The 21982-nt window shown below is 30.8% G+C and overlaps 2 protein-coding genes across 2 annotated transcripts; both read left to right on the forward strand.

The window, feature by feature from the left end:
- Positions 1-1718: 1718 nt before the first annotated feature.
- On the forward strand, positions 1719-3253 carry LOC105132664 (protein kinase byr2-like). The gene has a single exon (XM_011036274.1). The coding sequence runs from the start codon at positions 1892-1894 to the stop codon at positions 3077-3079; it is 1188 nt and encodes a 395-aa protein (XP_011034576.1). The 5' UTR covers positions 1719-1891; the 3' UTR covers positions 3080-3253.
- A 13176-nt stretch (positions 3254-16429) lies between these two features.
- LOC105132665 (hydroxyproline-rich systemin-like) lies at positions 16430-17587 on the forward strand. Its single transcript, XM_011036275.1, has 2 exons — positions 16430-16613; positions 16763-17587. Exons 1-2 carry the CDS (start codon positions 16517-16519, stop codon positions 17194-17196), a joined length of 531 nt encoding a protein of 176 aa, XP_011034577.1. The 5' UTR covers positions 16430-16516; the 3' UTR covers positions 17197-17587.
- Positions 17588-21982: the final 4395 nt, after the last annotated feature.

Consider the following 21982-nt stretch of genomic DNA (forward strand, 5'->3'; position numbering starts at 1 on the left):
CATCATTTAACTTAGTAAATACTAGCTTAATGGCGTGTAAAGCTGTGGTTCAAATATTTTTTTTTATATACATAATAAAAATTATTATTAGTATAAAAAATTATTTGATTTTTTTATTAAACTCAATTTAATGAGTAAATTTTAGAATTTCTTGATTTAATTCTTTATTTAGCTCTGTTTTAAAATTAATTAAGTTAGAATTGCCAGTATAACCTAGTCATCTTGGCTAGTACAAATATATCTAATTAATTGATAAAAAAATTTAAGGATAAAATTAAAAAAAAATAAAATTAATATAAAAAAGCCTCTTAATTCAATTTTTTACATAATTCAGATTTAAAATTAAGCCATATAAAAAATGTCCCTACTTGATTTAGTTGATTTGAATAATTCAAAAATAACTTGATTAATTACTGCTTATTGAATTTAAGTTTTAAACGAACCGTGATAGTTATTTGGATTTAATGAATTTATTTAATTAAAATTAATAATAAATATAATTTAATAAATGTGCTGAGAAGGGTATGAATTTTTTCATTTAAACTGGCCATCAACATAATATACTAGTATTACATTTCTTAATAATAACAAACTATTTTTTATCATTAATTGTTCTAAGATTTTTTGAACATAATTGTAGTCTTGACATTAATGACGTGAAACATAACTTGTGAACATTTTATTTCTTCCCTGATATAGAAACCAGTTACATGAATTTACTATTTAATGTCATGCATGAGACCAAAAAAAGAAAAGAAAAGCAGGACTAGTTATCAAGGACTTTGATCATCGGACTTTGTCCCTGCGATAGATAGCAGGTTCATGGGAAACTTCAATTTAGTTCTAAATCTATATATTCATTCTCAATTTTACCCCAAACTTATAAGTTTAATCAATTATGTACTAAACTGGTTTCTTTCCGATAAAATTTGATGAAGAATTAATAAACATTAACACTTTCTGTCTAATGTGTGTATTTATGTCCTAAAATGATATTAATTTGATAATAATACTCATAAACATTGACTAGAAAATATTAAAAAGATTTATAAATCTGCGACTTAACCGAAAATAAATGCATATATTTGAAACTAAAATGATTTTTTTCTAGAAAAGTAAGCTTAAAGATAGCAAAAACTTCTTGTCCAGGAAATATGATACTATTACTAACTGCTAATTATTAAAATTAATCTATAAACTATAAGTGTGTTTGTTTAAAAAGTGCCCTGTACGACGCATCATATAAATAAACACTCTTTATATAAACTATGTATAAAAATAAAATCTCATTTAATATCTAAGTGTCTATAATAAAAATATTTTAAACATTGTTGGTTCTTTGAAGGCTAAAACATCTTAAAAAAACTTCTCATCTAAATTTTTTAAAATTATTTCTTGAAATATATTAGATTTTTATTAGTATTTATGAGAATTTTAATTAAAAATAATTAAAAAGAATTCTTAAAGAGGGTTCTGGTAATCAAAACTTGAGCCACTTGTAATGGTGAAATGGACAGCGGGACAAAGTTTCCCCCACAGATAAAATTGATGGCTCAAGGGCATGATTGAACAATTTGTTAGTATAAGGCTAAATGTGTCTCGATCTTAATAGTTTAGGGAGAAAAGATGACAAGGAAAAAACCGTTCAAAAACCTTTCTGACAATGTATTGCGACATAATAATCCGAAAAAATTGATGATTGACCGAAGGTGTAGTTAGCAAAGTGCACATAACACAATTTACAATCGGTGAAAATCCATTACCAAACGCGTTTAAGTTTTGAAACTCGCTCTCTCTATATATCTCCAAAACCCTAAGGAGGCATTTTGTAGACAATTCACTTGCGTTTAACTTTCAAAAGAGGGAAGGAAAAGGAGAGAAGCTGCTAGCAATGAAGGGCAAGGCAAAACACGTAGTCGGAGGAGGAGGAGAAGATAGCATGAAATACAGCAATAACAATGGCGGAGTGGCATGGTCAAGAGGGCCACTACTTGGCAAAGGAGGGTTTGGATCAGTTTATTTAGCAAGTTTAAAGAACCCCAAATTAAGAAATGGCTATTATCCTCCAGTTATGGCTGTCAAGTCTGCAGAGGTCTCTGCTTCTTGTTCACTTCAAAAGGAGAAAGAGGTATTTAACTGTCTCAATGGCTGTCCTTTTATTATCAAGTGTTTTGGTGAAGAAACTACTAGGGATGGAGGTGGTGAGATGTTTTATAATGTGTTGTTAGAGTATGCATCAGGAGGGACCTTAGCTGGTCTTATCAAGAAATCTGATGGTGTAGGTTTGCCTGAATTGGATGTGAAAAGATACACTAGGTCTATTCTTGAAGGGATCAATTATATTCATAGCCATGGTTATGTGCATTGTGATCTTAAGCCTGAGAATATTTTGCTTGTTTCCAGTAGTACGAAGGCAGGTGAATTTGTGGCAAAGATTGGGGATTTTGGGTTGGCAAAGAAATCAGAGAAGAGGAACAAGAAAAGGAAAATCGACCCTTATTTAAGAGGGACTACTTTGTACATGGCACCAGAGACCGTGGCTAATCATGTTCAAGAGCCTCCTTGTGACATATGGGCTCTTGGATGTGTCGTTCTTGAGATGCTTACTGGGAAGCAAGCTTGGGATGTGAAACCTGATGTTACTGTTGATGAACTAATGAGAAAGATTGGTGATGGATATGAATTGCCTAAAATGCCTTCAGAGGTTTCGAAGGATGCCAAGGATTTCTTGAAAAGGTGTTTTGTTGCCAACCCTATGTTCAGGTTTACTGCTGAGATGTTGCTGGATGAACCTTTTGTGTCAGGAGTGGATTTAGATGGTGGTGAATTTGTGGAGACTTTGGATGCAGAAAGTGTGGAATGGAAAGACACATTATGCGGGACAGATGATGAATTTAGTGGTTCCTCATTTTATGAAGAGTGGAGCTTCACATCAGATGAGGGCTCATGTTTCTCTCCTTGGTCTGATGATGAAGAGGGTATTACCAGTAGTGTTGATGCAATGACGCATGCACCACGGGTTGAAGAAAATGCAGTGCAGCAGTATCTGCCAACCTGCACTATCCCTGCTGGTGCATAAAAGTGAAGAAATGCAGACTCTTCAGTCAAATAGGTCTAGTTTGAAATTCAATGTTGAGGATTCTTTCATTTTTTCTGCGTATTGCAGTAGATTACAAGATAATTTTGTCCTTGTAGTCAATGATTCGTTTATTGTAGGTAGCCATATTAATGGAAGAACTATGTTATTGGTTAACACTCGCTTCCTTTTATTGAGTACTATAATTTTTAATTTATATTCGTAGCTTCATACCATCCGATTGTTTAAATGTTACGGGTGAAAGGCTGTATTTGTGTCTTGGATGTGCAGGTAACTGTGAAATTCACATCCTAGAGAATAATTCATCTTTTCATGCCCTTAAGCTAAATACTTATTCTCTTCCCATCTGCAGTTTGAATTAACAAATGCAACAAGACACAGATCTTCCACGTTACAACAAGGTTCACCCCAAAGCTATATATATTCTTGGGAATATGAGTTTCAAATCCTCCACTCTAACTCCAAAATGAAGGAAAATCATGATGCATTACCAATTTAATCCATACAGAACTAAGGAATATCTGTCAGGAAAGCTTACTAAAGCTCAAGCTTGGCTTTTAAGATTTTCAGATTCTGCAGTGGTCAATCTCAGATATTGCGATTCCTTCCTTTATTTTAGCACTTCTTTTTCATCAACTTACTTACAATCAACTTGGTCGTTGAGATATTCACTTGAAGATTGTCACTCCTTAACTACACGTAAATGTGTGTGTTGAAGTTACTTAATCTATCCCCACTTCCTAATTTGTTTCAACTTCCTTGAGCATGTTCTTCTAACAGGCTTCACTGCCAGAGTGAGTGCATCCTGTCCTTAAATACTGGTTTCCTTTGGAAATTAGGGTTTTCGTACCATGCGTACCTATTTTTTGAATATTGCTATGATAGGGTTTATTTTTGTTCTGGAACCTGATTGTATTACAACAAGAAGTGGCATGGCAGTAATCACAGACATTTAAGATACAGCTGATGAATAACACCAGCTAATGTTCCAAGGGGAAAACTATGCACATTCAAATGTGGCGTCCTGCAAGGATGCACAGTTTGGAAAGACAACAGAGTAGGTGAAATCTCATAAAAATGGCATGACATCGGATATAGAATCCAGTTATTATAAGCTCTCACAGAATCATAATAAGGTAATCATAACCTTTTCCTTTTCATCATTTTTACTAAGTTCCTGATAATGACTCCGAAGACTCGATTTCATCTTCATCTTCAGTTACCTTACCTGTTATCAACTCTTTATTTCCTAGTAATCATCACTCTCCAGAACTTCAGAGATTTCACTATGATTTTCTACATTTGTTGAACAGTTGTAATGACATTATGGTAGGATCATTGTCAGCTGCAGCTAATTCCTGACACTGCTATTCCTCAACTTCAGCTAAGGCATCAAGAACATACAGATTTCTACCATTACCACTATAAATAAATAAAACAACTTGTATGATAACAATATACTCAAAACTAGAAAACAGATCAATGAGAAACAATGGAACTGAAGCACTACAGTGAAAATCAAAAGGAATGCAAGAACTGGGAAGGTAACACCAAATAATCAAATGTATGGACTTCGAATTATTAATGATTGCAGGTAGTACAAATGCTGAAGCTGAAAGTAGATGTACCATCTGGCTCTGCCTTTGTAAATTGTAATCTTCAGCTCTCTTAACCTACCAATCAATTTCAAGTAACCAATAATACGTTCTAATCATGTCATTGCTATATCTGTCCAGTTGTTTTATGCTTTAACTTTATCTTAGCATAGCCAGCAAAAGATATTTTAGAGCAGCAGCATCATGATTTGCTGCAGACAATAAAATGGCACAAAAGAATGTGTAAATGCAGCAGAAAGAATTGATTAGTATAACAGAAGAAAAAGATTAAGAACAATTAATCAATTTTGATTGATTCATTGAAATGAATCCGAACTAAAATATGCAATATTAAAAATCTCGTGAACAATCAGAACACAGAGCCATTAAACTTAATGTTGAAAGAAAAAAATTGAGCTCGCTACATTGCAACTTGTTTAACCGATGTATTTGTAAATATTGGAAAGGCATCAGGAACAATGTTGGAGCTGAGACCTGCTCACTATCTTCTAAAAGGGAAGCGGATGAAGAATCCTCCAGAGATACATAGCTGTCCTCGTCGTAGGTTGAAGACAGTAATCAGCTGGCCCCTTCAAGATCCAAGACCTCCTCTCCTTCGCTAGCATGCTTCCTTCCTTCTCCTTCTTCTTCAAACTCCATCACAAACTTGTGATTCAGGAGCTCACTTCACTTGCTGTCGATCTCCATGCAGGACTCTTTGCGTAGTAATATCTGAGAAAATCCTTACCTTCCTCTGATATGTTGTCAGGAATAGCTGGTGATTCATGTGTGGAATCAATCATAGATAAAAGGCCACTCGTAACTGAATCAGGATCCTACTTTGGATCAGTCCTTAGAATCCATAGAGGCTTCGCTGTCAACATCTTAAGCACTACACAGCCAAATGCCCCCGAATATCAGACGATGTTTATTGGATACCGAATTTTTCACTATTTCAGGTGACACATACGTCGGACTTCCTCTTAAAGAAATCATTTTATTTGCTTTCTTTGCCGTTCCAAAATCATCAATTTTTGCCACATCGTTAGTAGCAGTAAACAAGCCAGCAGTAGCCATCAATATGTTGTCAGGTTTTATATCACATTGAACAGAGCCAAACTCATGAACTTTTGAAGCCCTTCGAGAACGCATCTTGTATAGAACCTTACTGTAGAGGTTCAGGTAACCCTCAGCCTCCGCTTTTGTCAGTAAGATCAGCTCAAGTAGCATCATAAGCAAATTCAACAACAGATTATAAATCGTCTCCTCTTCTTCACCTAGGGTAACGTCTTCTTCTTAACATTTTTACCAGGGAAGCCGTCAAGTTTGCTAAGAATCTCTCTCTCCTTTTCAAGAGAACATGCACCAGACATCTTTGTGGACTTGACAGCCATGGTAGCTAACGTTGTAATCCTTCGACATTTCCATGCAAAACTGACCCGTAACTTCCCTGTCCAACTAAAATCCTCGTTTGGTTTGGTAACATGGTGCACCGCGTTGCCAAACGCATACTGAACCATCAACTTTTTTTTTTTTAAAGTAAGATATTAGGATTAATATTTTTTGACAATAAACTATTTATAATATTAAATGTTATCTGTTTATCTTTAATTTACGACAAGTATTTATAAGACAACAACACATGTATGATTATTAACTAGTTTCAATATCTATCAATAAGCTGTAACTCAATTAATATTCGTATCCCTTTTCCCTTCAAAAAATACCATGCATGTTTGAAACTATTATTTTTGTTTCTCTCTTTTTTTTTCCTAAAAATGTTGGATGAATTAATTTTCTTATAATTAGGTCTTTAATTTCAATTACAAACATTAAGTTGACGTGTTACCGAGTTTGTTTCTCTCTTATGATAACAATGAAAAATCGAGTTTTATAATATTTTGGTGAGTAGATGTTTCTTAAAACTTAAAAAAAGTAAATCAACTGTTAATCCGGAGCTCAAGCATGGTAATTCATGGCTGCCCGAACATGAACCCACTTGTTAGGCCCATTACTTGCTGGATCCTTTTCTGGACTTAATAACTGGGCCCATTCACATGTACAATCCAAGGAGTTGCTCCAGGATCCACCAATATGATCCATCCCTGACATTGCTGTCAAATAGGTACAGGATGTCAATCATCCTGCAAGTTTTCACTGTTTCTGCAGATTCAGTAAATTATCGATTCCTGGTGACTCTCCGGTCACCGGAGAAGATAAAGATTAATGACACTATTGCCTCAACAAGCACACGCACACGGGCTCTTTTTATTGTTCTTGTTATTTATTTATTATAAATTTATTTTATTTCATATAAAGTGATAAAATGATTGTTTACGCTTTTTTTTATTTAATCTTCATAAACTACACGTGAAAAATATTCAATTTATGGATATAATATGCATGAATCTAAAATTATATTAACTAATGAAGTATTAAAAAGATATTAAATATTAAATAAAAAATAATAATGAAAGAAAGACAAAAAAAAGAAAAAGAGAGAAGAAAGTAGGTCTCATTTGTTTTTAAGAAGGAAAATAGTTGTCCATGTTCATGCAACACCGTCTATGCTAGGTTTAAATATTATTCTGTTCTACAAAATTAATGTAATAATGTTTTTTGGTCATCCATTAGTCTTAGATTCAACCTTTTTACTATTGTAGTGTGAAGGGGAGATGCATCAAGTTAGGAGTGAAACTTCTTCTTTATGGAGATTGATTGAATCCTGTAATGCAATAAAAACATGTTTTTGTTTATAAATTCATGTTGAACTAGCGCGATAAATGACAAGTAGAATATTTTATAGTGTTTGATAATGTATTTGTTTTCGTGTAAAAAAGTTTTAGACTGATATTTTTTTAATATTTTATAATAATTTTAAATTGTTGATATTAAAAATAAAAAAAATTAACAAAAATTATTTTAATATATATCTATTTTTAAGCAAAGAACTATTTTAAAAAATACTCTATATTATAATAATAAACATTTTCTCTATCAACAATTTATTAGTAATTAGATTAGAGCTCGGGTTCAAATTTTACTAGTTATATTTTTTTTATAATAAGTGTAAAAAATTAGTGATTTCATACAAGAAATTTATATGAATGTTGATTTAAAAGTTTAAAAATTTATTTGAGATAAACACAAACTATATATATTTCAATATCAACAAATAAAAAAAAAAGAAGTAAGGCCAGAGTGTTATGTCCTTCACTGAAGAAAAAAAAATTAATATTATTGGGGCAATGACGCCAGTTACCCACGTATGCTATGTCAAAGGTATGCTTTGTCAAGCGTTGGGCATTGCTCATCTATACACAAGTTCATTAGTGTCGGTCATTTTGGGTCCCATGTAATGATTATAATGGTGTTCTGCTTTTACTTTATCAGATCACATTACTCTCGTCTTTTAGACGGCAAGAGTAATTTTTTGAAATGGGTTTGTTTTGATGTTTAAAAGTATTTTTTTTTAAATTTAATTTTAAAATTATTTTAATATATTGATATTAAAAATAAATTTTATAAAATAAAAAATATTATTTTAATATATTTTTTAAATAATAAATATTTTAAAAAATAACCATTATTATATTAAAACATCTAAATAGGAAGCCATAACCTACATGTTTCTTTTTTTTTTTTTTGTCTGTATTGATTATTGCGTTTTAACCTACCAAAATCATGATTTGGAGAAAACTTTCATGTAGTTCAACCACGTTTAAAGCATTCAAGTGGCAACAGGTGACAATTAGGTAAAGGTTGGTAAAAAATGTTGCCATAACGCAAGCTACTTTCCACCATCAATGGTGTTCTTAGTTCATACAAGATGAGATGATGTCCCCATTTTCATGGAAGTCGAGGGGAATCAGATATAATCACTCTTAAGGAGTGTGAATTCTGTAGTTAATTATGGTTAAGGATTTAAGAATAATTTCATAGATTAGGCATGCGTTCTTTATCGATGCCAAATAAGATGCAGAAATGAGATTAAAATCTAGCTCAGGGCACGGTTTGTTGTTGAACTGAGTTGGAATTGAATCAATTTTAAATGATTTGGTTGACAACTCAAGTGAGACTCGGTTAGACTACCTTCAATGATTTTTCTTTTAAACTTTTTTTTTCATTTTAAGAAACTAAATTAATATTATTTTAGGGTTGATGCATATTAAACCGCTAACTCATGATAATCTTATAGCTATGTATGGTGATTCCATATTTGGTATCTAATTCAACGTGGTTTCTTGCCTTTTTTAATGTTTATATTTTTTTATTTTTAACAATCATGAAATTTCATTCATCATGAGTTTTATATTACAGAGACACCAAAATGTAGTATATAATTAAATAAGTGGTCCGTGTTATACTATAAACAGGGTTAAAATCTTCTAAACTTACAAAATGAATATTTAGGTGATGTCAATAAGCTTGTTAATTTAATAATATAATTAAAAAAATTAAATAAAGGAAAGAAATTATAATAATTAACTATAAAAAATAAATGGTCAATATTATATTCATGAAGTCAAGAAAGAAAAGCTCATTTGAGATCCAATATTAATTCTAACTAATTTAATATTAAAAAATAAAACAGGAGAAAAATATTAAAGAAGGACAAAATAAAAAAAATTCTAATTTTATAAATTATTTCAAATAAAAAATAGTAATTAAACGAATAAAAATCAAATCTTAAAAATAAATAAAGTGAAGAGTTGCTTTGAAAATTTAAAAGGTTAGGCGTTGTAATCGATAATGAGAGTAAAAAAAAATAAAAAATAAAAGGTTAGCATTGACAACAAATCAGGGGCTTGTTGAATCTATGTTGCTACTAAGATAATTTTAATGCCATCCTGAAAGTTAGTGTTTGGTTATCATGAGATGTCGCACAAGTTGTTTGAAAAGCATGATAATAATGGATGTGCAGTCATGTACAATATTTATTTTAATTATTTTTTTAATAATATTTATAAAAGATTTTATGATGTTAAAACTGTAATTATCAGTATAAAAAATAAATATAAGAAGTGAAGAAAAAATCACATCACCAGAAACAATAAGAAAAAAGGGTGGTCATGCATAGGTCACTGTCCAAACTCCAAAATGCAAAGTAATCTAAATTACATTGGCTTTATATAGTGTAAAATACTAAGCAAAATAAAGTTTTAGCTAATAATAATAATTAAAGGCCAATGTTGGAGGAGCCACCACTAATTACAAAATTGAAGCAATCTAATTCTCACTTTCACCTGATTTTAATACAAATTACAAGGAAATTAAACCAAATGGCCTTTTCCCATTGGTACACCTTTCCATTATACATTTGTGGACGCAAAAGCTAATTAGTAACATATGAAAGATATTAATTGTTAAATCCCACGTTCTAATAGTTAAATCCTCTAATTAATCAGGATATGTCCAAAGTCGAAACCCACTCAAGATGTTTATCATCAGCATGCTTTTATCGAGTGGAGATTTTAATCATTGCAAAGGGCATATTATCAACTGTTACTCGTTTTCTAATTCAGGTTGAGAATATATAGGAGGGTTAATTTATTAGTTAATCAATTTTTTTAATTTATGTATGTAATTAAGATAATGTATAATAATTAATATAGATTACAACATAAAAATAATAACCCTTTTCTAAATATATATAAGCTTATAATATATAATATATCATAATATGTCCTTTTAAGCTATGGGTGGAGCTTCAACTTGAAACTTGAACTTAAGAACAATAAAAAAAGTAATTGAGAGAGGTTCTCTATAAAAGTTTACAAGTTAATCTTAAGAAGAAATAAAGCAAATTTGAATGGTCTTTATAACAACTTTGTCATATACAAAATGATAATAAAAAAACATGCTTAGTATGGGTATGAAAGATGTGTTTGGCGGTACTCAGATTATTACGGTACTCAGATTATTACACCAAATCGTAGCCATAAAGAAGAAGTAATATGCTGATTTGACAATAAATATTGAAGCTATATGACCTCAGAAGTGTCATCGACTAAGGCTTTATATTTAATTTCGGTAGAAGAATGAACAACGATGTATTGTTTCCATGACTTATAAGATATCAATGTATATCCAAAGAAAACAAGATAGCTATTTTTAGATTTATGATCATCAACATTACCAGTTCAATAAATATCTGTAAAATCATGTAGGCAAAAAAGAAAAGTTATTGGTGATATGAAGACCAAAAGAAACCGTACTCTTAAGAAAACACAAAATATGCTTAATGATAACCCAATTTGCATCTGCAAGAGTATACATATACTGAGAGACTTTGTCAACCAAAAACAATGTTTAGTCTTGTAAAAATAAGATATTGAAAAGAAACAATAATTTTTCAAAAACATGTAGGATAAAAAAAAAAAGCAATCAAACCCTTTAACAACCTTTAATATAGAAATAAGAGCATCAACAGACCTACAAAAAGACATAATTGCCCAATAAAAAATGTTAAGAATATACTTATCTTGTCGTAACATAATACTTATAGTAGTAGGATGAACCTCAATATCTAGAAAATAATGAATAACTTTTAAATCCTGGAGCTTAAACTTTAAGCTCAACAACTGAATCAATTGGTGAAGCAAGACTAAATTGATTTTAGTCAACAAAATATTATCAATGTAAACCAGAAGATAAAAAATATCATTACCCATAGATAAAATGAATAATGAGATGTTAAGCTTAGAAGCATAAAAGCTAATAGATAAAAGATAATCACTAAGTTGAGTGTACGATGCTTGGAAATCATATTTTAAGTCATTTAAGGATTTATACAATCAACACACATGAGAAAAAATATTAGAATTAACAAAACCTAAAGGTTATTGCATGTGGACCTCTTCGCCAAGTGTCTCATTGAGAGAAATATTATGAATATTAAGTTGATTAATTTTCCAAACACGCAACACCACAACTGTGAAAATTAATTAAATAGTGACTTGTTTAACATCAAGACTAAATGTCTTAAAGTAATCAATACCTTTCTGCTGACAAAGCCTCTAGCAACTAACCGAGCCTTATAGTGTTCAATCTTATCATCGACACGACACTTAATCTAGTATATCTAATGATAACCAATAACATTCATTGAATGATAAAAAGAAACCAAGGGTCAAATATTATTGGAATATAATGTTTGGATTTCAATCTTCATAGCATCTTGTCAAGCCTCATACCTATCAGCCTAAGAAAAGTAAGTGGTTCATAGGTAGGACTAGAGACTACCTAAGATTTATGGCTGTTACATGAAGTTGAAGAAGTTGTCAGATTAACTATCTTTGGCAACCATGGATGAAAAACTATATGATATCGATAAACCATAGACAGTGAGGTAGGAAAAACTGAACTTTAATTGATGATGTTGCAATGGATAAGAGTAGAGATCAACAACTAAATTTTATCTAACAGCAGAGGTAGAGCTTACAATAGAGGCATCATTGTTAGATATTGGAGAACCAACAGTAGGCGACCTAGGACAACTAATAACATCAGACCTGTCACATTGCAATTCAAAAGGGGTCGAACCTATACTTGTAATATGATTATTTGAGAAATATGGATACAGTGATGTAAGAGCAGAACTAATAGGTTGTTGTTAATGGGTAGAAACGAGAGGCTGCAAGCATATGAGAGTGAAAAATTGGTGAGGTAAGGAAATTAGGCACATTGGTAGAATTTTTAAGAGAGGGAGTATTGGTTGGTTGTGCAATTTGTTTAGATTTATCAAAAGAAAACACTTGTTCATGAAAACAAACATGAAGAGAAATATAAATTTGTTGAGATGTAATGTCAAAATAACAATAACCAAGATGATAAGAGATATAGCCTAAAAACACACATGAAGAGGAATAAAAATCTAATTTATTATTATGATATGGAAATAAAAAAAAGACATCCAAATGTAGCAAAAAAATTATAATAAGGAGAACGTTAAGAAAGACAATAAAAAAGGACCTATTATCGAGCATAAAAATAGGCATATGATTGATGAGATAAACAATGCTCTACATTGTCTGAGAAGAGTAAGATCAATTTCTACAATATGCCTATGATAATGTTCAGTTGTGCTATTTTGTTAATGAGTATGATGAAAAATTAAATAATGATATTGAATACCAATAGTCTGAAAGATAGTATGTAACTTGTGATATTTACCACCCCATTTAGTTTAAATAAATTTAATTTTTAGCAAAAATTGACGCTTTACAAAAGTTTAAAATTGATGAAAAGTAGAGAAGACATTGTACTTCGCAATAAGAGGATAATACCATATTTTGTGTGTGCATAAATAAAAATAATAAAATAAAGAAAATCATAAAAAAAAACAAGGCCTTAAACATCAATAGATATTAATTCAAGTAGAGCATAAGTTATGTGGCTTGTAGACCCCAACGACAAATGCAACAACTTTCCTAATAGATAAGCTTAACACTAAAATTTCTTACATTAAAAAATAAATAAATAAAAAGTAGGATGACCCAATTAACAGTGGCATAAATCAATAGAAGCAAATACATAAAGAGACCAATAAACTTGAGAAATTGATATGGTAAAAGATTCAAATAAAATATAAAGACCATCTTTACCCTGACCAGAAAAGAGTATTGATTGCCTTAGAGTTAAGATCTTTAATATAAAACAAAAATAGTTAAAATTCAAAATAAATATTATTATCAAGAAAATATTTTTTTAACAAAAAATAATGGTTTGTACATAAAGAACATTAGATAAAGTGAAGGTATGCTTTGGTGTATGTAACTTAGTATGCCCAATATTAGATATAATAAGGCCTTTACCATCATAACTATGCAAAAAATCATTACCGAGATATGGTTCAAATCTCATTATATTTACAAGATTAGGTGTGACGTGTTGATTCATACTAGTATCGGGAAACAAATCCATAAAATTTATTGAGGAAACATTATTAAGCACTATATTAGCATTAGATTGTTTTTCATAGCTTTGAAGTTGAGAAAAATGAGGAGTTGAATGACTGAAGGTTTGGCACATCTGAAACGTGACATTAAACCACTGGGAAGAGCCATTATTTCATTGATTTTGTTGCCAATTACCTTGCCTTCAGTTGCTATTTAAAGACCTATTAAAAACTTAAAAATCGGACTCGGTATTAGTGCTGTTATGGTTGTTATTATAATTGTTACACTAGCCTCTAAGAGATCATCCTCTACTATAATTGAAATTATAATTGTTGTTATACAAACCAAAGGTCTAATGTTGGGCAAAATAAGCTGATAGTGGCTGAGCTGGTATGAGCAGTAAATGAGTAATGATAACAGCACCCATGGATAGAAAAGAGGTCTTGTGAAGGAACTCATGAGTAAAAAAATAATTATGAAGATAAATATATAAAACATGTTGTGTTTTGGTCATGAGGTTAGTTACCAAATGATGCGAATTTCATGATCACTTGGTCATGCAACCACAATCAACATTGAGATTTGATCTTGAAAAACTGAAATAGGTATGATAGGAGTGTGACATAGTAAAAACATGTCTTAAGACACCAATACTATTATAATGAAGTAAAAAAATGCCATAAAATCAATTAATTTTTGATAAGTCAGATTCAGTTCGTTCAAGAACTGAATAATACAAGAATCACTCTTACACATTAAAATTAAAAACTTCAAAAGTAATATTCATTAATGGCTACTAAAATTTTGGTTATATGAGTTTAAATAGTTCTTAAAAAATTAACCCTAATAGACCTACCCTTGTAGGCTAAACTGACCCACTACAAAACTGACCTAAAAACTCAACTGAAAAGCCCATAACCTGATCCAAACAAGCCTTGGATTCTAGCTTAAAATAAAATTTTAAATAAGCCCAAAAATAACAGAAAATAATAAAAATAACTAATATATCCTTAAATAGCACCAACCCTTGTTTCTTGTGTAGCTAAGATGAATAAGGAATCCTTAATGAATCGTTGCCACTTTTGAAAATTATGTTTCAGCTCATTAAAAATTCTTGTGGAACTAGAAAATTTCCAAAATAAGTTACCATATCCTTTTAGAAAAAGAATCCTTGCCAAATAGAAAGTCCACGGGTCAAAAGGATGTAAATAACAAAATTCATATAGCATATTTTAACCTATATTATAAATATTTTTTGAACTCTGATTTACCTGAAAATTTATCCCAATATAGAAAAATACTTCTAGAATCCTCTAGTAAAGATTCACCTCGATCTAACGATTAGATTTAGAGTTATGCTCAATAGTGTAAAACTAGACGGTAGAAAATTTTATGCCAAAATCCGAATATGACCTTACTTGGATTGTATCACAAGGTTGAACCATATCATCAAGTCCTTGAACTCACTTTAAAGTCCAATAAACATATAAAATTGAAATCCTTTAACAAAATTGGACAACTAACAATTGTTAATTGATTAAACAATGCCTTTATTTTTTGCATAAATATAGTGACTGAATCATCATCTTGATGAAGATATTGAAAAGTACTATAAACTTTTATAATGCAAGGATTTGACAAAGAAGTGAGGGTTTGCTCAGGAATACGCCAAATAAATTTTAAGGTTTAACAATTGATAACAAGATGCAGTACATCCATTGAAAGAGAAAAAAGTAGTGCACTTAGAATAAATTGGTCATGTTATTTACAATAAAGAAAAAAATTATAAACTTAAAAAGAAGAACCATTAACAACAACTGCACGAGGAGGGCATAAAAAAAAGCCATCACCAAAAAGAAAAACATCTTGTCTAAGAAGATATTACTTCTATACATTTGTCAATAAAAATAATTCGTGTTTGTAAGCTTTAAAGAAATAACTTGATAAGAATTAAAGAGGGAAACAATGCTTGCAATTAAAACCTTCATGATAACAAGAGTCACAACAACAATAGTAGAGGAAGGTTACACAACAGCAACATGGACAGATTCCAAAGCAAAATATGAAGAGGGATTCATAACATTTGAGAAAGCTTTCAAAACAAAGAGAGAAGAAGAAGTCTACATTAAGAATAAGAGTACATTGGAGAGATAAAAAAATAGTTTTTAAAATGAGTCTATATCAAAGGTTGAGAATAAGACTCTGATATTAAGTTGAGAATAATAAAAAGCCTAACTTATTAGTTAATAAACATTCACATTTATATATGTAGGGTAAATAGTTAATGTAGAGAGCATAATACAAGAATAATAAACTTTTTCTAAAGATATACAAGCCTATAACAAGTTATAAGCTATAACAAGCCAATAGCTGATTATTTGTCAATTTTATTATAATACCAAAATTAACAAAACTTCTCCAACAAATTAATATATGAATTACCGGTAACACTTGTATCTTCTGTAATCTATATATTATGTTTGTTAATTATATTATTTGTTAGTCGTAAATTGTCTCCCCTTGCGGAGAAATGACTTTGAATACAGAATTCCTCATTGGGAAGTCAAATCTACAATGACAAACTAGCTTTGGAGAGTTTTAATTAAAACGAGCAAGTATGAATTCGCAAAAGACAAAGTAGGGTTCTTGACCGACGGCTGTGTCTTTCCCATGTAATATTAGCAGACCCAATCTCCCAAACCGATTCTACAATGCATCTCCGTCCACTGTAGTGTTCATCTATGGAGCTTCTACAGGTGAATCAAATTCATTGTATTTGTATCATAAAAACTACAGCGTATACTACCAGATAACAAGTTGAGATTGATGACATGGACCTAGTAACTCAACACACAGTAACCCACCAGGTATATAAATAACACATCTGCATCATGCTTTAATTGGTGTCATACAAGCCAAACAACATGAAGACTCCAATGACAAGTGCTATCTTACTTGCAGCCATTTTGGCCTTTGTTGGACTTATAGCCATTAATGGCGCTCAAGCAAGAATTTTACCTGGTAATTAATTGACTAACTTATGCCTGGTTATGTTGTCACGTGTTTCAATAAAATTCATAGACGTTTGTCAAACCAGTTTTTTCTTGATTAAAAACATGTTGATTTGCTTGCATATTCTAATTAAAATCTCTTTTGTTCATGTGCTGCAGATAGCTTTCGACTCAAAGTAGCAATAATAGCTGCTTATGGAAGGAGTTATAGCCCACCACCTCCATCTCCGATCCCTTCACCAAGTTCCAAGGAACTTAACAGCAATTACGAGAAGTATTCGTCTCCGCCACCACAATCTCCAAAAATCGATCCACCAATCGGTCAAGTAACCACTAGTTATGGACGGACCACGCCATCACCTCCACCCCCGAAGCCTGCTTCACCAAAAGGCGAGCTTGAGATTGGTTCTCCATGCACTGATGGGACTCCATGCAACGATGGCTACATTTCGATGACAACAAATTTTGAAAGGCCTTTACCAAGTTCACCTCCACCTCCAGACCCAGCGACTCCTATAATTCATATAACCTTTGATCTTGAGCCGAAAGTGCATGCAAGATCACCACCAGGGGAATATGCATATTCAACTTGAGCTAGCTAGCTAGTTTTCCTTATTGGATCATCTAATGATCAATTAAGGTGCTAGCTAACTAGGTAGGAGTGATTAGTATGTGTGCCCACGAGCTATGCATGGTACTGATGTCCAGGTTAATCTCCCATCTCTCTGGAGCAACTTACCTGGTAGTAAGGTTTACATAGGGTGTTGTTTAGCTATGTAGCTTGGCAAATCTCATTTCTCCTTCATCGATAAGGTTTCTAATGAGATCGAGTAGCAGGCGAGGTTAATTAATGCGTGCAATATATATTGTGATGAATAATTGGATGTAATATACGGTAAGAGCTAATAGAAAGCCGAGTGATTTTAGCTGGAGAATTTCTTGTACAATTTTAATTATACAGTCCGTAATTATGGGGTTGAATTATGAATTGTCTGCACTTGTTTTTTATTTTTTCCCCAGATGTTAGATGGCTTTATTTTACAACAGCTATGAGTAGAATTCATACTATTGATTGATCTTTAATTAGCAGGAAATGATAACTGTTCAAGTACAAAGAGAATTAAACAATACCTGCATATATTCCAAGGAAAATGAATTAGTGCCTGATCATATTATATATCTTGCTGCCCAGCCGCCCCAACTAGACGATTGAAGCTTGCCGTGCAGCTGGCACTACATATAAATTCCTGGCTTAATTCAGCATCGATCTGCCTGAAGGTGCATCGATCTGCTTTAAGAGTTTGCCTACATTAATCCAGCTTTCCTAGAATATTTCCCACTTGTTATTTGACGAGCCAGGTTGATGATATAGATTGCTAGGTTTTATTTAGATTCAGCTCCTCTATCTGTTCTTCATGACTATAAGTATATGACTTTTACATGTTATGTAAGTAAATTTATGCTATTGAAATCAAATGAACTTCTGAGATTTTATGTCTAAATTAAATAAGCATTTGTTAATTGATTTCAATACTCGCCCTCTAATTAATGGATGATGAACATATATGGTTCATAATTAATTAATTCTTAACCTAAAGTGGAGAATTCTAGGAAAGCTTGATTGATGTAGACCAAACTTTTAAAGATATGGAAAATCTAGATTGCAACGACATACAATATTACCGTGACATTAATTAAACAGAAAATTAATGCACTGTTCATTTTATTTTTAAAAAATCTCGAGTCTTAGCAATTTATTATGTAATGGAGACATAATTATAACTCATAAAGGAGATTGGAAGGAGATTGTTATAAAGATAGATAGAGACTACTTTTGAATTATAAAGACAGATAGACTACTTTTAAAAATGATCTTTCATATTATTTCAAAACTATATTATGGATTAGTGTGTTATGTAATTAATACAGTGATACCTAATACAAATAGCGTTTACAAAACCTTAAAGGGAGAAATTAGTTTTAGATTGGGTAATGAGAGAAATGTTAGATTCTAGATAAACAAGCTGAAAGGTTTTAGAAATACATTCAAATTTAACTGTATAATCACTTATTATGTCAAGATTCCAATACCATCTCTCCATTTAATCATACAATAAAACAACTCATGCATATATAGATGATACAAGATGTCAAGATTATAGTTATGTAACTCTTTAACTTTCTTTGCCACTTTAAGTTCAATATTTGGACCCACACATGATAGATGATACAAGATGTCACTTTAACTTTCTTTGTCTTTCATATTATTTCAAAACTGCACTATCAATTAGTGTGTTGTGTCATTAATACTGTGATACCCAATACAAATGATGTTTGAAAAATTTTAAAAAGGAAGAATTAGTTTTAGATTGGGTAATAGGAGAAATGTTAGATTTAGACAGACAGATAAAAAAGTTTTGAGAAAATTATCCTCTTAATAGTGGCACATCCAAATTTAACTGTGTAATTACTTATTGTGTCAAGATTCCAACACTGTCTCTCCATTTAATTATAAAATGAAACAACTCATACACAATGATAAAAGGTGTAGAGATTGGAGTTATGTACCTCTTAACTTTCTTGGTCGCTATAAGTTCAATCCTGGGACCAACACATCATAAATTATTGTTGTTAGTTTGGAAGTTCTAGTGTAGAGGCAAGAAAATTTCTTCTTTATAATTTCATAACCTCATATTTCATATCATTTCAAAACTACATCATCGATCAATGTGTCATGTAATTAATACTGTGATACCCAGTACAAATGGTGTTTAAAAGACCCTAAAGAGAGGAATTAATTTTAGATTGGGTAATGAGATAAATGTTAGATTCTAGACAGACACATGGAAAGGTTATGAAATTATAAAGAAGAAATTTTTCATCTTATGAAATTCTATGGAGGATTGGGGTGACCAGAAATAACGTGGTGTTTCAGGAAAAAGATTCGAAATAAAATCGTGTTTTCCATATTATACTTTAAAGATTGACTATTTGGTTAAGGTTTGCAAATATAAATTTTCTTTATACAAGTCTGGATCTATATAGGAGCTTTCTTTAGTTTTTTTTTTTTCAATTTTCTCTTTGTTTATGTACACGAACATAACTTTTTTGTTTTCTTCTAGTTAGCTAAGTCTTTTTGGCACTAGTTTTTACATAAAATCTTAATTATTACAAAAAAATAAATAAATTATATATGTAATGAAGACGAGATAGTAGTTCAAGGTTCATTAAACTTCTCACTCAATCTAGGCTAATTAATTAAAAAATAAACAATTTAATATGTTTTATGCCTTTTCATCTATATTGGACATGCTGGCTTGATTTTCATTGAACAAAGCCTCGTGAGTACCATGTTAGGACCACATTTCCATAATCTTAAAGAAAAAGCAAACAAATTGCAGCAACATTGGTGGAGGAATAAAGGATGCCGCCACTAACATGGTGACCGATAATTAAATAATGATTAAGTTAATAAATCATCACAAATATGCTTTCGCAACGATATTTTTTGCTGAAGAAGAGAAGTACAGTTATTTTCCTTTTTTGGATGGTAGTTATAATGCATGTTGATATAAGCATATTTTAACATGTAAATGTTGCAAATTAGAAGATGTAGGAATATTTTAGCTTTGAGATATAGACAGGCTTGTTTTATTAATTGATTTTTTAAGTTTAAATATCATCATTTCAAAAAAAAAAATAAATCTATAAACCCTGCAGATCAATGTAAAATTGCATTCTTAAGATTCTTCGAGAGAGAGAAAAAAAAAAAAACTTAATCTTAGTTGATATATAATCTAATCTAAAAATATATATCCTTATTATCAAATAAAAACAAATAAATTATACCTTTACCATTAGATGCTTGTGTAATGTGATTCATACTAAATTGTTAAAATCCACCATTATATTTTATAATTTGTTCCATTAATGATCATAAGATTCTCTTTTCTTTTTTATTGGTGTTGATGATAACATCAAATGATTCTTAGTAGGAAAATCTCTCAACCCTTTATATGTGTTGCCTAACCCCTAAATATCCTACTCCCCCTCTCTTCATATAATTCGTAATCCTATATATTACCGAAGTGCAAATCTTCAACCAAGTTAATTATGAAATATTAACTTTACCGAAGTGAAAAGAAGATGTTAAAATCTAGAATATTGGTAGGAATGGAAAATTTACAGTAAAATCTAGCTGTGCCTTGATTGACAGGTTGACATGTCAAGGTGACGAAGCTTTTCACTTAGTTAAAAATTTATTTTAATTTTATAGGTTAAAGTTTTAGATGGAATTTTAAAATATAATTTATTTTATTTTTTAATATATTATCTTAAGTAAAAGTATTTTAAATTTGAAAATTATATAGATTCATATTATTTTATATTTAATTTTTATTAAATAAATAAAATAATAAAATTCAAACTTATCATCATTTAATTATTAAAGTTTTGATATAATGTCAAAAAATCTATCTCAAACTAATAAATTAAATTATTAAATAAAATTTTAAAATATAATTTATATTATTCTCCAAAACATTTCAAACATCTAAAGTGGAGTGGAGTGACACCGCTGAAAATACAGGGTTTTTTTTTATTATTATTAATGGTTAGCATTACAAAATCATCTGATTGCAAGAGACTCTTTTCTCAGCTGACACCTTGTTTCATTGGATCAAGCTTCATGCTCGTTTTGTGCATCAGAGATAGAGTCGGCAGATCATCTTCTCCTTCAATGCTACTTTGCTCGGAAACTATGGACAAAGTTCCCTACATGGTAGAGGTGGTGCGTTCCAAAGACTATGGATCGGCTTCTGGTTCGATGGCCAACATTGACACATGAGAGATTCCAGAGGAAAGCATGGAACCTCTCTTCATATGGCATTGCTTGGAGTATTTGGTTAAGCAGGAATCACCTAATCTTTAACTAAATACAGCCGAACTAGGAATCATGTTTTTCATTAATTCCACACTGGCTATCAGCTTGGTTAAAGAGCTGTGAAGAAAATTTTGGTTACACGGATAATAATTTGTTAAGAAATATAGATAACATTCACAAATAATCATTAAATTATTAGATAAACTTGTTGAGTAGACTCGTGTAGCATTGTTTGGTACTCAAGTATAGACCCATCATTATTGAGCCATGATAAGTAATGGGTTAAAATGCTAATTAAAATTTAATAAAAGATAATACACTATTACAAATTACAATTACAATTAAAAAAAAACCTAAATTACATGGACGTGAGTTATTATACCTTCTCTTGAAATTCATAGTAGATCTTAATAATTACTTTTTTTTTCTTTTTTCTTTTAAGTTTGGTCATCAAATTTGATAAATAGAATTAATTAATTAAAGATTAGCTAGATTTT

This window comes from Populus euphratica, unplaced genomic scaffold (genome assembly GCF_000495115.2).
Source record: "Populus euphratica unplaced genomic scaffold, PopEup_1.0 scaffold87.1, whole genome shotgun sequence".
Taxonomy (NCBI): Eukaryota; Viridiplantae; Streptophyta; class Magnoliopsida; order Malpighiales; family Salicaceae; genus Populus; species Populus euphratica.

Excerpts from the sequence above, each read along its gene's own strand:
- LOC105132664 (XM_011036274.1), top strand. The coding sequence starts at position 1,892 with ATGAAGGGCAAGGCAAAACACGTAGTCGGAGGAGGAGGAGAAGATAGC.
- LOC105132665 (XM_011036275.1), top strand. The coding sequence starts at position 16,517 with ATGAAGACTCCAATGACAAGTGCTATCTTACTTGCAGCCATTTTGGCC. Across the intron at positions 16,614-16,762 it reads TCAAGCAAGAATTTTACCTG|ATAGCTTTCGACTCAAAGTA; the intron begins GTAATTAATTGA and ends CATGTGCTGCAG.